The sequence below is a fragment of the Mobula hypostoma genome, chromosome 2 (assembly GCF_963921235.1).
Source record: "Mobula hypostoma chromosome 2, sMobHyp1.1, whole genome shotgun sequence".
Classification (NCBI taxonomy): domain Eukaryota; kingdom Metazoa; phylum Chordata; class Chondrichthyes; order Myliobatiformes; family Myliobatidae; genus Mobula; species Mobula hypostoma.
This window is the reverse complement of record NC_086098.1, coordinates 41,404,369-41,423,032: the sequence shown is the minus strand read 5'-3', so window position 1 is coordinate 41,423,032 and position 18,664 is coordinate 41,404,369. Positions and strand designations below refer to the sequence as shown.

The following is an 18,664-nucleotide window of genomic DNA, read 5'->3' as shown; positions in this document are numbered from 1 at the left end:
CTACAAGCATTTGAATAGACAGGGATTCATTAGGGAGTGTCAACATGGCTTTGTGCGTAGCAGGTCATGTTTGACCAATCTATTGGAGTTTTTCGAGGAGGTTACCAGGAAAGTGGATGAAGGGAAGGCAGTGGATATTGTCTACATGGACTTCAGTAAGGCCTTTGACAAGGTCCTGCATGGGAGGTTAGTTAGGAAAATTCAGTTGCTAGGTATACATGGAGAGGTGGTAAATTGGATCAGACATTGGCTCAATGGAAGAAGCCGAAGAGTGGTAGTGGAGAATTGCTTCTCCGAGTGGAGGCCTGTGACTAGTGGTGTGCCACAGGGATCAGTGCTGGGTCCATTGTTATTTGTCATCTACATCAATGATCTGGATGATAATGTGGTAAATTGGATCAGCAAATTTGCTGATGATACAAAGATTGGAGGTGTAGTAGACAGCGAGGAAGGTTTTCAGAGCCTGCAGAGGGACTTGGACCAGCTGGAAAAATGGTCTGAAAAATGGCAGATGGAGTTTAATGCAGACAAGTGTGAGGTATTGCACGTTGGAAGGACAAACCAACGTAGAACATACAGGGTTAATGGTAAGGCACTGAGGAGTGCAGTGGAACAGAGGGATCTGGGAATACAGATACAAAATTCCCTAAAAGTGGCGTCAAAGGTAGATAGGGTCGTAAAGAGAGCTTTTGGTACATTGGCCTTTATTAATCAAAGTATTGAGTATAAGAGCTGGAATGTTATGATGAGGTTGTATAAGGCATTGGTGAGGCCGAATCTGGAGTATTGTGTTCAGTTTTGGTCACCAAATTACAGGAAGGATATAAATAAGGTTGAAAGAGTGCAGAGAAGGGTTACAAGGTTGTTGCCGGGATTTGAGAAACTCAGTTACAGAGAAAGGTTGAATAGGTTAGGACTTTATTCCCTGGAGCGTAGAACAACGAGGGGAGATTTGCTAGAGGTATATAAAATTATGATGGGTATAGATAGAGTGAATGCAAGCGGGCTTTTTCCACTGAGGCAAGGGGAGAAAAAAACCAGAGGACATGGGTTAAGGGTGGGGGGGGCGGGGGGGAAGTTTAAAGGGAACATTAGGGGGGACTTCTTCACACAGAGAGTGGTGGGAGTATGGAATGAGCTGCCAGACGAGGTAGTAAATGCGGGTTCTTTTTTAACATTTAAGAATAAAATGGACAGATACATGGATGGGAGGTGTATGGAGGGATATGGTCCGTGTGCAGGTCAGTGGGACTAGCCAGAAAATGGTTCGGCACAGCCAAGAAGGGCCAAAAGGCCTGTTTCTGTGCTGTAGTTTCTATGGTTCTATGGTACTACAGGGAGGACAGACAAAGACGCCTTACAGAGGATGCGGGAATTGAACTCCATCACCAGGAGCTGTAATTGTGTCACGCTAACGGCTACACCACCCTGGCGGTTAGCGTAATATCCACGTCCAGTCTTAAATTCACCTACTCGTTGCCACCCACAATGCCAATTTTAATTATTTCTACAAAGTTCTTATCAATCCTCCTTCATTTAAGTGTAAATTATTAGTATATACATAAGATAAGGCAAGGGTGTTAGCACCGTGCTCTGTGGAACCCATTAGCAACAACTTTCTAGTCATAAACAAAATAATCTTATGCTCGCTATAAAATAGTTTTCCTGAAAGCAAGAATTCAATGCCCACTGCAAATTTTACACTGACTGTGTCCTAGTTAATATTTAGGAAATAAAAATACTGCACTAATACCACTTTATTAACTTTATTATTACAATTGTCTGGAGATTTGCTCTTTAATTTATTACAGATTGTTTGGAAGTCTACACTGCACTCCCAGTAGTGTGATTCCCTCCAATGTTGTTCTTTCATTCAATGCATGCAGCATCGTTTGATTATCTTTCTATTGTAGCATCATTTGATAATTCTTCTCAGGTCTGAAAGGTACTTCTCAGATCTGTTACACTTCTTAAAGCAATACTGCCAATACCACCCTTCTTTTTATTTTCCTATCCTCCAGAAAACTTCTAACCAGGAACTCTAAACCATTTTTCATTCAGTCCCATTTCCATGAAAAAAATAATAATGTACTGCCATGTACTGATCGGTGCCTTCAGCTCATCTGCCTTGTACAGAATGAAACTTCCAGTTTAAGACAGTGCTGCCGAATGCATGCTAACAGCTCACCAGTAGATCAAAAGGCAAGAAATTTGACTAAAAACATTACTAATCACATCTTTTCTGAAGTCAACTGTGGAAAATTATCACTGCAAACAATGAAGAGGCATGCAAAGATGAAGCATGCTGTTACGTTGCAGAAGTGGCGACACAAATGGAGTGAGCCATTCACAGAGGAGAAATCGAGGCAGAGGAGTTCTGATACCCGTACAACTGGCCCAGGACACTCTGGGCGCCAAGCCAATTCGGAGAAATCGAAAGTGACTTTGAGCTGGGTGGCGTGGTCTACGTCTGGTGCATTTCACTGCGCCAGGGCCCGGGTCTGGGGTCCGGGTCGTAGTCCGAGGTACAATAAGCTGCTTGGACAATTTCAACACCAGCCTAGATAGACTGGAAAGACATCACTCGCTGTCCTGTGATGTTTCTACTCTCTCCATTGTGCTGAGGCTATGAAGACTGCCCCGTATGCTGTGCTTTCTGCCTGATAATATGATGGACTGATACCAAGGCTTTGGGCCTACTCCAGGCTGCTTGTTGCTCGCTTCTACTGTTTGCATGGTTTGGGTTTTCTCCCTCTTTCTCTGCGCATCAGGTGTTGGTCTTTATTTTATTTTTTTTATTTGGGTTCTTTCGGGTTTCTTGCTTTATGGCTGCCTGCAAGCAAACAAACCTCACGGTTGTACAACTTACACATTCTTTGATAATAAATGTACATTGAAACTTATACATAACACTTACCATATTTAAACGTATACAGTAGAAAAAAAGAGCAACTTCAATGCAACACACACACAAAAAGCTGAAGGAATTCAGCAGGCCAGTTAGCGTCTAAGGAAATGAATAAAGAGTCGACAACAACAGGAATTCTGCAGATGCTGGAAATTCAAGCAACACACATAAAAGTTGCTGGTGAACGCAGCAGGCCAGGCAGCATCTCTAGGAAGAGGTGCAGTCGACGTTTCAGGCCGAGACCCTTCATCAGGACTAACTGAAGGAAGCATTTTGGGCTGAGACCCTTCTTCAGGTCTGAGAAGAGAGAGGTAAGATGCCAAAATAAAAGGATGAGGGGAGGGGTAAGGAAGCCAGCTGGATACTCTATTTTCCAAACTCATATGTCCTATCTTCCAAACACACTAATTTCTTGCCATCTATTTTCTTATCTCCTTTCCTCCCTTTTGAATACATGCTCAGCTTCCCAATCTCTTGTCAAGTTAATTTGAACTCTGCACTCTCAAACCTGCCTACTGATCCCTGTCCTGAGGTACAACCCAGCCAGTCCACGCAGCTCTGAGCTTCCCCTGAACTGGTTCCAATATCTCAATCATCAAAAGCACTCTCTACTGTACCAACTTTACAGCCAGGCATTCATTCACCGACACCTTTCCTACTGTTTCTGCACTCACTGGCCTGTGGTGCTGATATCAATACACAGACTATTGTCTCTAAAATTTGCTGAAGAACTTCATCCCACATCACTGAACCACAACCTCTGGCTGCTCAGTCTTTCCTTCTTATCTCTGGTAGATGATCAGTGATATTCTTGACCTTATCAGCAGAGATGCAAAGCAACATTCTCGGGTCCCTAACTGGAGACTCTCCTAAAACCAGTGCTCCTCTGAATCCTCCCGCCATTTGCAATTATGCTGACCATTGTTCTACGGATCTTGTTGTGGCCACACTTCCAAGGGAACACCCTCAACGGTATTCGAAACTGAACATCGCTTGAAGACCACAGTGCTCCTAAGGATTTCCTGAATTGCCCGCCTGCTCCTTTATGAATCCAGGCTTGCACTCTGTTCAGCTGCAGGTGGAGCAGCTCTCAAACTGTCGACCCCTCAAAACACTCGATGATGCCAGCTGTTGTACAAGCCCCTCCAGTTGACAACACTTCCTGTAGCTATCATTCTCCAGGATACAGTAACCATCCTGGAGTTCCCACATGCCACTCAGTGTGTATTCAATGGGCCTGAGATGCCTTGTCTCTATTTATTAGTTTGACTCACTTAACAGAAAAAATATCAAAAGATGTACAATACTTCAGATAACATTTTACTTACCCCGATTAAACTCTATAACTTTTTTGGCTTTGTGTAAACCCAAGTGTTTGTTTCAATTCAATGTGGATTCCTTGGGCCACAGAGCCTCTATCAGTGCTGCATTTCTCAATAATTCATGAGGCTTCTGTTTTTGGCATAGATTTTTAACCTCTCACCCTCTTCAGACTGAAACTCATTCACCCCAGCTCTAGGAGTTCCAAGATTTGAATCAAGGATGTCATCTCAGTTCAAGAAATAGGAACAAAGATAGATAGTATCTACAGACATGTACTCTCTGCCCCTTGAAATATTTCTGGGACATGACCTTCAGCAATGTGACCCAAGGTCATGTCTTTCAGAAAGCTGGCAACCAGAATGGCCAGTTAGGCTTGGTATTTGTGTCAAATTCTATCCAGTCAATGGTCTCTCACCAAGAAAAGAAAATCTGCAGATGCTGAAAATCCAAGCAACACACACACAAAATGCTGGAGGAAGTCAGCAGGTCAGGCATGGTAATCCTCAGTCAGAATGATCAACCACAAGTAGCTCCAAAGCGTAGGTTAAGATTATTGAAACAATAATTTCTCCTTCTTCTGGCCTGGAGGAAAGTACAAACTTCAGGCAACTCATTTTCACTAGCATGTCCTTTCTGGAAACAATGAATAGATGGCCTCCATCAAAACAGGAGCAAAAGTGCAAAGTTTAATGATGAATTTATTTTCCATCCGATCAACTTTACATCCTCTTAAATTGCCCATTTTTCATTCTTCCCTTTGAGTGAATTTTGCTCTAATAATGATATTAGACAAACATCTGTTAACACCACTTCAATATTAAAAGTTTTTTTATTTAAAAGTTACAAATTCTGAACTGTTCCCACAATTTAAGAACTCATTTTCAAGAACTCTTTATTTCTTGCTATTTATTTCTTATTTCTTTATAATTTTTACTTTTTCTTTAGTATTTGCTCAGTTTGTTGTCCATCCTGTTGGGTGTGGTCTTTCATTATTTCTGTTATGTTTCTCTGATTTTCTGAGTGTGCCCACAAAAAAAAACAAGTCTCATGGTTGAATATGGTGACAGATACATACTCTGATAATAAATTTACTTTGAACGTCTGAACTTTGAGACTCAGGATACTTACTCATATCCATAAATAGCTGCCTCTTCTCAGCCATGGTCTTCCCTCTTCTTCCACACTCCTCAATCATTCTAGTGGAAAAAAAATATGATTGTTTGAAGAAGCACACGAGCAATTTCTGAAAGCAAGATCATTTTATGTTTGGTATATATTTTATATGCTATTCATACATTCTTAAAACCCACCCAACTCTGAAAGCTGGTGGAAAAGCAATCAAAGTTCTGGTTGAAAATTAACCCCAGCCAAAATATGTTTTTCTCATTAAGTTGTATGATAATAATAACTATAATAACAGGAAAAACAAACATGAAAAAATACTCAACTGTCAGATAAAACTTCAAAGGATATATTTTCATCAACAAAAACAGGATTCAGCACTCCACAGAAACATATCTAATTCTGATAAGTACACACCACTAAACTAAAAATGAAAGCACAACCCAGAAAAATGAAGAAATGATCACTACAGAACAAAAAGCTACCAACAGAAGAGCATAGCCCTCGATGGAAAACATCCCCACCCCCAAGTGAGCAGACTAGATGCCGACAAGGAAGCATCAAACACCTGGCTCAGAGTTGGAAACCTCTTCCCAGAATCAGAGGAGTTCCTTGTGGCAATACAAGACCAAGTGGTGAGCACAAACAATTATCATAAAGACATAATAATGATAATAATAATAATAATAATAATAATAATAAAAGACCAACAAATACAAGATAACTCCAGAAAATGCCAAGAGAAACCAGAAACAATGCAACACATTACAGGACAAACAGGAGAAAACCTGCAGATGTTGGAAATCAAAGCAATACGCACACAGTGCTGGAGGAACTCAGCAGGCCAGGCAGCACTTATGGAACAGAGTAAACAGTCGATGTTTAAGGTCGAGACCCTTCACCATGATTGGACGGAAAAGATGAGAAGTCAGAGTAGGAAGGTGGGGGGAGGACAGGAAGAAGTACAAGGTTGTAGGTGATAAATGAAATCGGGGAGACGGCGAGGGGTGAAGTAAAGAACTGGGAAGTCCTGATGAAGGGTCTCAGCCCGAAACGTCGACTGTTTACTCTTTTCCATAGATGTTGCCTGGCCTACTGAGATCCTCCAGCATTTTGTGTGAACACATTACAGGATCCTGCAGTAGCTTAATTCAATCTGATTACTTACACAGACACAATCAGGTTGCAAACGTCATTCACCAAAATCCCGTTTTTAAATACAAACTCATAAAAGACAACATACTTTACGATAAATACAGGCCTGATCCACTTTGAGTCAGTCCTACAAATTATATTACGACGGATCCATTATTACAGATGTGGCAATGCATAACTACCTTCCAGATATAACAATAGAGGGTAAACAAGCAAGAACAACTTTCCTTAATGGAACCATTGCAAACAAACACACAGAAATCAATAGGTGAAAACCATCAGAAATAAGCTGAATTGAAAGAGGAAATTGAAAGGCTATGGAACATGTACAGGATGTACATTGTCCCCATAGTAATATCTACAACTGGTATCATCCCAAGGTCACTACACAATAGTATTAAGTTGGCCTGCACAGCAATATTTAAGTAAATCTTCAGAAAGCCACAACACTAAACACCACTAGAATAGTCGAAAAGTTGCCAGCAATTGAAAAATAAGTGTGCTTGACTATGCCCATACCTCAGGTTTTACCAGCTTGAGCTGAGAATAATAATCCTGCCTCTAATTCTTCCCCTACCCCCACCATACCTCTCCACTTTGTGCAAGGATTGGTCCTTCCACAATTCCCTTGTCCATTTGTCCTTCTCCACTAATTTCCCGGCACTTATCCCTGCAAGTGGCCTACGTGCTACACCAGCCCATACACCTCTTCCCTCACCTCCATTCAGAGTACCAAACAATCCTTCGAGGCGAGAAAGGATTCCAACACTTCACCTGCAAATCCCTGGGGTTATCTCTTGTGTCCGGTGCCCCCAATGCAGCCTCCTCTACATTGGTGAGACCCGTCGTGAACTGGGGGACCACTTTGTCGTGCGCCGCTTCTCCATCCACCAACTGCGGAACTTCCTGGTGGCCAAATATTTTAATTCTGATTCCCATCCTCGTTCCGACATGGCGGTTCACAGCCTCCGCTTGTGCCAAGAGGTGGACACCTTCAGGGTGGAGGAGCAACACCGTATATTCCATCTGGTAGGCACTAACCTGATGGCTTGAATATCGATTTCTCTTTCCCTACTCGTCCTCTCTTTTTCTATTCCTCATTCTGGACTTTTACCTCTTCTCACCTGCCTATCACTTCCCCTGGGTACCCTCCTCCTTCCCTTTTCCTTTGGTCCACTCTCCTCCCCTACCAGATTCCTTCTTCTCCAAACTTTACGCTTCCCAATCCACTTGGCTTCACCTATCACCCTCTAGATAGTTTCCTTCCCCTCCCCATCTATTTGTTCTGGCATCTTCCCCTTCCATTTCAGTCCTGATAAAGGGTTTCAGCCCGAAACAGCAACTGTCCATTCATTTTCATCGATGGTGCCTGATCTGCTGAGTTCCTCCAGCAATTTGTTTGTGTTACTTTGGTTTTCCAGCATCTGCAGAATTTCTTGTTTATTATTATTATTATTATTATTATTATAATGTTTGGTTCCTCTTGCCTATTTCATTATTTATTCAGATCATAGGCTAGTTTTGCAAAATGTTATGAGGGAAACATATTTAAGGGCATGAGAAAAGAGCATTACATTCAAATATGCGGTTCCAATATAAAATCAGTGATGGCTTAAATTGAAAGTTTCAGTGCTTCCAGTGGATTTTGTTGAAAAATCCCTTGTGCTAGAACAATGAGAATGTTCTGGATTTCATACTTGCTGTGCATGATTGAAAAGGGAGTACTTGATGTGTCTGCAAGGAAGTCGGAAGGTACCTGAAGTGTTTTCAGGCAGCTGTGAAGGACTGGAAAGTGATACAGCTTATGTTCCAATTAGAAGCTGTTGTCATAGTTGTGGTTTCACTCCAGATGGCTGCAGTTTCACCCAGTTGGTTCCTGTTAACCTTTCACCTTTCGATATCAGCGGCATTACAACACTTGTGGACTGTGCGTGGTATTGGACAGAAAGTCAGAATTATACAGCAGAGAAACAGGCCCTTCAGCCCAATTTGTCCATGTCAACCAAGATGTCCCCTCCAAACGAGTTCCATTTGACAGCACAACTTTCTAAACCTTTCTAATCCATGTACATGTTCAGCTGCCTTTTAAAATTCATTACTGTACCTGCCTTAACCACTTCCTCTTGCAACTCATTCCACATACTGATTACCCTGTGCGTAAAAAAAAGTTGACCTTCAAATTTCTATTAAGTCTTTCACCCCTCAGTTGCAACCAATAACCACAAGTACTTATTCTTCAACCACGAGGGGGGAAAAAACGCTGAGGGCACTCATCCTCTCTTTGCCCCTCATGGTCTCCAGAAGATCAAACCCAATCTCCCATGCTTCAAATAATGAAGTCCCAGTGCGTCCAACCTCTGCACACAACTCAGTTCCTCAAGTACTAGTAACGTACTTGTATATCTTCCCCACAACCCCTCTAGCCCCAGAACATTGCCTCACCCGCACCAAAGGAGAACACAACATCCCAAGGCAGATTCCCCAGCGTCCTGTATACCACACTATGACCTCCCAGCTTTTATACTCAGTGCCCTAACCCATAAAGGCAGCAAGTCAAAAGCCTTCTACACCACCCCATCCAGCCATGATGCCACCTTTGGGGAAACATGTACCCACACTCCGAGATCCCTCCGTTCCACAACACCCAGATATATGGGAACAGTTGAAGCTAATGATATTTGCGAAGGAATGTCTCTACGGAAGCAAGTTTTGGTCAACAGCTTATCAAAGGTAAACAGCTCCAGCCTCCCCCTTCTTTACATTGGCCATCTCCTCTCAATCCTTCCAGTCCAGAAGACCTGAAATGGTGATTGTCCTTTTCCTTCCACAATGCTGCCTGACCCACTGACGTCCTCCAGCATCAGCATCGTTAGTTTTTTGCTTCAGGACATACACGATGCCGTAGCCCATCAAATTATTTCTGAATTATCATGAACTGCTTCCTGTTGCCAATGAATATATGATAACCAAGACTTATTTTATTTTATGTTTGTACAAGGCTATAATTAAACGTAGAACTTTGTCATAAATGCGCTTATTACAATCACGGTGGATTAGTTCTAATACCAAGCTGCAGTTTCCACAATTTGGAATGCCATCTTACCAGTCTTTCACTATTACAAGTGAAGGCATTCAAGAAAGTGTGTTCAAACTACAAAAGTCACCTCAGTAAAGCGTGAAAATGAAAACAGCTGTCTATGGGATCGTTAAACCAAATTCTGTTAAAAATTTAAAACATCCGAACTTCTGTCTTCTGTAATTTAGAAGGCTTTTAAAGTGAAGTAATGATTGACAGAAGTACTGCAGAGAAAATATTTGAAAACAAAACAACTCTATTTTCTTTCAGAAAGACTCCAGTTTGATTTTAACAGGGTATTAAATTATAAGTCTTCTTTAATCTCTACATTTAAACCTTTTGCACGGCACATCTAGTTTAGCAATTCTAATTAGCGCTAATTTGGTTTTATTGGTGCAGAATCAGTGTTTCAAAATTATGTTAATGTCAGTAATATACTTACTAAAGATATCTGTGCTATTGTCCCAGAGAACAAATCAAAAACTGCTCTAAAAGAGAAACCAGCAGTTTTTTAAAAATGTACTGTACAGAATATTTCCATGTCAGCTCATTGCCAGCTGACTTATCAATGCCCCACTTAAATATTCTAATTGAAACTCATTAAGATTTATAATGTTAGTGAAATTACAATATTCAATTTATTATATTCATTTTGAAATAAAATTACTGCACATTGATGAAATGAACACTTCCAATAAAATCTGAAATAATTTCTAGTGTAAGGTTAATTGAATCTGCAGCCGTATTATAACTGCAGACAGTATTATTAACGTATAAGGACTGGTCAGCTCAGAAAATTCCAAACAATGCAAAGGAACAGATGTGCACCAATCACTTGGCATAAAATGAGCACAGATCATTTTGTTTTAAATACACAAGACTTTAACAACTTAAATATATAATCTGAAAAGAGAACACTCATTGCCGAGCAACTCAGGTCAAAAGAATACTTAATGAAGTTTAAAGTAAAAGCTGGAGGAGGAGCTTGGGAGGATTAATGGTGCCTAGTGGCAACTTCTTTGCTTGCAGTGTTAGAAACAGCTCTATTTCCATCTTTAGTATCTCTACCTTTCCCTTTCAAGGTTCTTTTGGAGACCCTGAACTGTAGTTACACACTGACTATGGTTCTTTGCGGGAATGGGACCTGCTCTCAGGGTTTCATGACTGGCCGTTATTTTGCACACCAAGGGCTCGGCCTAAGGGCCCAGTTCACCTTCAGAGAGCCAAGATCTCGTGTTTCTGGAGACGGGCAGATCGGTGTGTCGTGGGAGATGGAAGATCTAAGGCTGTGTGCCCAGAGACCCAAGATCTTTGGGCACAGAGCTCAGAAAAAGCGACGCAATGGACTTTTAAAATTGTAAACCAGCGAGTTGTTTGTTATGTCTCCCCTCTTGCTGTGAAACAGAGACACTACTTTCTTCCTGATGACGGAGAGAGAGCCTGTGGTATGTCGAATACCGGATGAACAAGTAGTCTTTGCTGTTGTTTTGCTCACACTTGAGTGCTCGATGGTGGGTGCCGATGCTTTTTTTTGCTGGTGGAGGGTGGGGGATCGTTGCTTGCTTGCTTATGTAGGAGGAAGGGGAGCTGAGGGGGGACTTTGGGGTTCTAACATTTAACTGTCATTCATTCTTTGGGGGCGCTCCTCTGCTTTCATGTATCTTTGCGAAGAAAAAGTATTTCAGGATGTATATTGTTTACATTTCTCTGACATTAAATGTACCTTTGAAACCCTTGAAGATACAGCCAAATTTGTTTCATCGATTAAAATAATGCTCTTTCCCATTTTATGACCAATTACCGTCCCTCATAAACAAGAGGTATTAACCTATAGAAGGGGAAAGCTTCATGAGAAGCACTCAAATACAATGACCCCTAATTCTGGAGGGGGGAGGGGGTTGAGGACTAGCAACTTGCCCGAGATTGTGGCAATGTTAATACAATTGTAAGTCCTCTACCATTAACAACATGGATGTCACCAAGTACCAGAAAGTGAAGAGTATCAGCTACATGCATATCATGTCCAAAATTGAGCACAAACAGAATATCCACATCTTCCGACCATGTGCAAAAATAAGAACGCTAACACTTTCTATCAACTTGGACGAGTACAGCTCCAATACTTGTCAAAAAGCTCAATGCATCCACAACAAAGCAGCCTAGCTGACTAATCGCCCATCAACCATCTAAAACATTTACCTCCTACACCACTGCAGGCTCCCACATAAATCACTAACCCTGCTTTGTCACCAAGTCTAAATCTGGAACTCCCACCAACTACACTGTGGGAGTTCCTTCATCACGACTACAGCAAGCACCACCTACTCCAGGCTAGTAGGAGATTGGCAATAAATTCTGGCATCCCAGCAAAGCCCAAAGTCTATAAATTGATCCTAAAGAAAGCATGAACAGTTAGTATTGGCAGCCTTTCGGAAATGGAGCCACAGTTTTAGTTTCGTCTCGGAAATATGTTCATGATGTTATTATTGAAGTCAGGCAGTTTATGGACCAGGGTCAGCAATAAAGTGCATTACATTCACTTATTGCAATTCTTACGCTGGAGACCTATTAATGTCTACTCAGCAGTTCATCTATTCAAAACAATTGTGAACCTGAATCTTTAACGAGTCTGATCAAAGATCAATGAATATGTGCTAATGAATTAATAAAGCACATTTGTGAATAAATCAAACAGAAAATATCCAATAAAGGTGGTATGAATTCTGCTTAACATGCAAAAGAAATACCCCAGGCTCCACATTCGACTCTGCCTATGAACAAAATGTCTGACCCATGAGGAAGAAATGGAAGTTTGTATTATAGAGAGGTGTCCACATCACAATTAATGCATTACCACAATGAATGAAGCCCACCTGAAATGCTAATAAAACAAGGGAAAGGATTAAGAGTTGATAAATCTGGACAAGCACATATGGAAGCAAAAACAAAGTTTAGAGATACTGAGAAAGCAGAAAGCAAAGAGTTGAAATAAATGTGTATTTCTCAGATTGGCAGATCATGCTTAGAGCTCACCTACACACAATTTTTAATTTGGCTGAGGGGAACAAATGCAACAATTCTGTATTTTGCTGATGACACAACACTAGGTCGGAACATGAGTCATGATGTTGCTGCAAAAAAGCTTCAAGTGGATAAAGTCATGCTAAATGGGGGTAGTCAACAACAGGGTAGGCCCAGTAATCTTTGCACCAAAGTGCCAGGCCCTTTCCTAAGAGGTAAACCATAACCAACTACCCTTGATATTCAATGGTTATACAAACAGCTTGCCAACAACAATCTGGGAGTCACCATCACCAGCAACTCAACTAGAACGGCCACTTTTATACTGTCAGAGGCTGGGTATCCTGCAGACAGTGAATCACCACACAGCTTCCTCAAACCTTACTACTATTTACAACGTAGAAGCCAGAAGTGTGGTGGAAATTTTCTTTTTGAATCAGAATTAGGTTTAACATCACCGGCATACATCATGAAATTTGTTAACTTAGCAGCAACAGTACATTGCAAGACATGATAAATACTGGAAAAAAGTAAATAAATGAATTACACTAAGTATATATGTAAATTAAATAGTTAAATTAAAAATAGTAGTGCAAAAACAGAAATGACTTTTAAAACATTACACGCCATAATTGAAACAGCATCAATACCACTCCAAAATCTCAACATCATTCACAACCATAAATGACTTCCTGTTGACCAAGCAATGCACTGTGGCTGCAGTGTGTGCCAATTATTAAAACACACTCGTTAACTTGTAGGAAACTTGTGAAGTTATCCACATTGATTTTTTTTTTAAAAAGCAGCAAAAATTGCTGTGCAGTATTTTTAAATGGTGCAAGACTGGGATGCTTAGAGCTCTGAAGGGACCTGGCTGATTTGTGCACAAAACTGGTTTCCATTTCTTCAGAAGACGAGCCCTGTTGTAATCACTACAGATGAATCACGGAGTACAAGCAATTATTACACCAACTCTTTCTCTCCCTCATTTACAGGATCAGAAATATGATTTGCTTTCCATCCAAGTCTAGCCAAGTTAAACAGGCTATAAATTGAGAATCATGTCGAATTTATCAGGGAACTGCAACACAAATATCTTTTTCACTCGCAGTCTTTTTCCTAGAGTTGTGAAGCCTAAAGGTAGAGGTTCAAGGTGAGAGGGGAGATCTTCGGGGAAAGAAAGGGGAAAGTATTCCACAGAGGATAGAGGCTGTATGGAAAGAACTACTGCTGGAAGTGATAAAATACTATTACAAAAGAGTAGAGAGACATGGGCCCAGTGCGAGCAAATAGAACTAGCACAGATCGCTTTGGATCAGATGGGCTGAAGGACCCATTTGTGTGCTGACTTAGAGTTTTAACATTTCAAGTCAAATACCCCTCATATGTTCACTCTGTTTCACTTTCTATTCACACTGCCTGAGATACCAAGCATTCCCAGCATTTTCTCTTTATTATAGAAAACATTTAGCTAAATGGCACCATGTTTCCCTGCAGACCATTCAGGAGCTAAGTCTGGAGATCTCCCCAGACTCGCTGTCAGATCAGTGTACAACAGGCTTGCACTGAGCACAATGCTGGCCGTTGACTCCAACGTGGAATCTTAACAAGGCAGAAACAACTTCTGCAGACTTTCCAACACTCAGGCTGGGAAAGTTGCCCAGCGAGCCTGGACCAGATTTGGCCTGGCAGTAGTACAGAAGGCCCATTAAAATGAATGGGGAAAATGGGCTGCCAAGAGCAAAATAAATAGAGCTTTTCATTTAATTTAATTAAGCTATTTTAAGAATGCTTGTAAGTTGTTCTGCAAGTATGCCTGTGAGAAAGAACATGGCTCTTTTGTCTGTCTTTAATTTATAAAACTGTTTTAAATAGTTTAGAATATTAGAGGTTTATTTTCCAGAGAACCCTCATAACTTTTAATACTTACGAATGTCTTTGTGTCAAAGCCACAGAGAGGAACTGTGGTGCCCTGGGCTGACCTGACCAATGGCTAGATTCCGGTACCCAACAGAACATTCTCACCTGACGCACACCGGAAGAAACAACGTGGCCCAGGCGAGCAGAAGGTCAGCCGCGATCACAGTGCAGCCAAATGTCTCTGCAGTAAGGAAGCACACCTCTAAATTCAAAAGGAAATCTGCTTGACGGAATCTGTGCATCTCAGATGTGGTATAATGAACAAATATTAATCCAGAGCGACTCAACAAAGAGCAATCTTGGAAAAATATTCACACTTTTATTTTAATTCACTGAAGTTGAAGTATTTATCTTGCAGAACTAACAATTAGGGCAAGTTAGATTTCTGGTTAATCTGTAGCAATAAATCTGACTAACCAGTCCTATTTGTAAATATAGGTCTGTCGAGCTGCAAGATAAAACTTGAGTTCCAAGATTTTGAAGATTATAGAGTCACAGAAAAGCACTGCACAGAAACAGGCTCACTTAATCCATGTCGAGCCACCGACCTGCATCGGGGCCACAGCCCTCCACACCCCAACCATCCATGTACCTATCCAAACCTCTCTTAAGCCTTGAAATCGAGCTCGCATGCACTACTTGTGCTGGCAGCTTGTTCCTCACACTCACAACCCTCTGAGTGAAGAAGTTTCCCCCTCGTGTTCCCCTTAAAATTTCCACCTTTCACCCTTAACCCCTGACCTACAATTGGAGTCCCACCCAACCTCAGTGAAAAAACCTGCTTGCATTTATCCCACCTTTACCACTCATAATTTATATACCTTTATCAAATCTCCTCTCAATCTTCTAACATCATCATCATCATCATCGGGTGCCATGCCCAGTTTGAGCTTTGACTGCCATGGCCCACACGCTCCTGTTTCGGGTCAAGTGGATCAATTCACTGGTATTCATTTCCAGTTCTCTGGCTGGTGTCTTCATCATCATTTGTCTTTGTCTTCCTCTTGCTTTCTTCCCTTCAATCTTTCCCATAATTACCCTGCATTCTAACTCCTCTTTCCTAATCACATGTCCAACGAAGTTACATTGCCTTTTCATGATCTCATACATTATTTCTCTTTTTGTGTTTGCTCTGTTCATGATATCGTCGTTAGATATTCATTTCATCCATGATATTCTCTGCATCCTCCTCAAAAACCACATCTCTGCAGCTTCAATTTGTTTCCTCATGTTACTAGATATTGTCTAACATTCTGAGCCATATAACATAACTGGATAAACATAACATTTCAATACTCTGAGGCGGGTTGTCATGCCTAGACTAGTATTGGTCAGTATACTCTTCACTCTTGTAAAGGTGTCTTTTGCCATCCCTATTCTTCTTTTGATATCCATGTCGCACCTGCCATCTGATGTCACCCAGCTTCCTAAGCAGCAAAAGTTCTGTCCTTGTTTTATGTCTTCCCCGTTTATTCTCAGCCTGCAGATAGGATTCTCCTTCTTATTGGATATCACCATACATTCTGTCTTTTTGTAATTGATAGATAGACCTATTTTTGCACTTTCTTCAACAACTGTATCAATTAAGTTTTGTAGTTCTTCCTCCGTACTTGCAATTAACACAGTATCATCTGCATATCTGAAATTATTTTCACAGCCAATTTTGATTCCCAAAATGTCTCTTATTTTTTGTAATATTGTTTCACTGTACACATTAAATAAATCAGGGGAGAAAACACACCCTTGTCTAACGCCTCTCTTGATTTTTGTAAACTGACTCACTTCTCCATCTATTCTTACAGCAGCAGTTTGTTCCCAGTACAGGTTTCTGATTAGGCAGAGGTCTTTCGAATCAAGATCTATAGTTTTCTGTAATATTTCAAATAACTTATTGGGCACCACTTTATCAAATGCTTTTGTGTAGTCAATAAAACAAACAAATCTTCTTGCACTTGAATAGCTCCTTCTGATAGTATCCTTAACATCAATATTGCATTTCTTGTTCCTTTCTCTTTCACAAAACCACATTGTTCTTCACCTATTTCAGCTTGTATCTTACTTTTAGCTCTTGTCATCAAAATTCTTAGAAGTATCTTGGTGATATGACTCATTAAACTTAAGAGTGATAAACACTGATTTTTTCATCTCTTCTGTTATTATTCCAGTCTCATAAATGTTATTGATTAAATCAGCAAGTTTTTCAATTCCATAATCTTCAAGGGCGATAATTTGTTCTATTACTAATTCATTCGGACCTGCTGCCTTTCCTTTCTTCATCTTATTTATTGCATTACGAACTTCAGATTTTAAAATACTTGGACCTTCAATGTTCTTCTTAATTTCTGTTTTTTCACCTCGATCATCTTCAAACAATTCCTGAATATACTCAGTCCATCTGTTCATAATCTCATCTTTTTCCATGATAATGGTACCATCCTTTGCTTTCAAACATCCACCTGAAGAACAGAGGAGCTTTTTTACCAGTGATATTCTTGATCTGTTTAAGTAACCTTTTGATCAGTAATAGGGATTCTTTCTATTTGCCCACATTCCTGGTTTAACCATTCTTCTTTGGCTTTTTGACATAAGTTTTTAACTTTTTTTATCTAAGGACTTACATTCTATTGGATTTGCTTTGTTCCGTCTCCTTTCTTCCATTAGATTTTTTGATTTCATCTGCCATCCATTTATTCTTTGTGCTTTTTTCTTTTTCAGGAATCACTGACTTTGCTGATTCTACCAAGGCATCCTTTAGACAGTTAAATTTCATTTCTACATGATTGCTATTGTCTTCAACAGATTCTATTCCTAGAGTTTGAAATCTATTCCTTACTTCAATTGTAAGTATTTGTCTTAAGTTTTCTTCTTTAATTAATGGCAAGTAGTCAAGGGATTGTTCAGGTATTTGCTTCTTTAGCTTTTTAAGTCTTACTTTTACATGACATATTACTGGGTTAAGGTCACTATTACAGTCTGCACCTGGATATGTTTTGCATTGAGTCACTGAGTTTCTAAATCTTTGGTTTATAGTAATAAAGTCAATTTGATTTCTCGTGTTATCACCTGGACTTTTCCTGGTCCACAAGCGTCTTGGATGGTTTTTAAAGTAGGTATTCATAATGACTTGATTATTCATCTTGCCCCATTCTACCCATTTCTCACCTCTTTCATTTCTTTCCCCTAGTCCAAATTTTCCTGTGGTTTTTCCATCAGCACCTCGTCCTACTTTAGCATTTAGATCTCCCATGACAATAACAATATCTTGAGATTTGCGTCCATTCTTTGCTTGTTCAAGCTCTTCATAGAATTTATCTATATCCTCATTTGTTCCATCTGTTGTTGGTGCATATACCTGTATAATTGCTAAATCAAATGGTTGTCCTCTGAATCTAACAAGGAGCACTCTTTCTGATATTGCCCAATGTCCTAAAACACTTTTCGCCATGTTTTCATCCATAAGAATTCCCACTCCATTAGTATGGGATGTTCCACAAGAATAAATTAGTGTTTTATTTCTATTCTGACATGTTCCAGCACCTATCCAGTCACCATTTCTCTTCCCAAATGTTCATCCACCTGTACTATAGCCGTTGACATTTGAGGTCCTAGCTCATCCGCCTTCTCCGTCATAAGTTCAGTTACTGAACCTGCCTGATCTGCCTTTGGCCTTTGCTCGTATCCTGAGCAGGAACCTTTGCAGGTGCTACCATTCCGGGTCAGAGCGGCCCTGGGAGCAATGAATGACTAAGGGGCAACTCCACTTTCCCCAAAGCTCTGAAAGTCCCCAATCAGAGCCTCAACAACGGTTGCAGTTTAGAGTCATACCCAGGACAACAATCTTCTATATTTCAAGGAATAAAGTCCTAACCTATTGAATCTTTCCATGCAACTCAGGTCCTCCAGTCCTGCCAACATCCTTCTAAATTTCTTCCTACTCTTTCCAACTTATTTACATCTTTTTTTCTGTAGGTAGGTGGTCAAAACTGCAGACAATATTCCAAATTAGGCCTCACCAATGACAGCTTCAACATAACATCCTAACTCCTGGACTCAGTACTTTGATTTATGAAGGCCAATGTGTCAAAAAGCTTTCTTTATGACCCAATCTACCTTGACCTAATGTTCACTGTGTCCTACCG

At 40.5% G+C, this 18,664-nt stretch overlaps 1 protein-coding gene across 11 annotated transcripts in view; it reads right to left on the bottom strand.

The window, feature by feature from the left end:
- LOC134339515 (dystrobrevin beta) overlaps positions 1 to 18,664 on the bottom strand; it is a 587,877-nt gene that overhangs the window by 344,887 nt on the left and 224,326 nt on the right. For 10 of the 11 annotated variants that reach the window (XM_063036126.1, XM_063036119.1, XM_063036153.1 and 7 more), the window contains one exon: positions 5,360 to 5,427. In XM_063036126.1, the coding sequence (XP_062892196.1) occupies positions 5,360 to 5,426 (67 nt within the window). In that variant the 5' untranslated portion in view covers position 5,427. Of the gene's footprint in view, positions 1 to 5,359; positions 5,428 to 18,664 lie in introns of those variants that run through there. The other variant, XM_063036171.1, reaches the window with a different exon arrangement.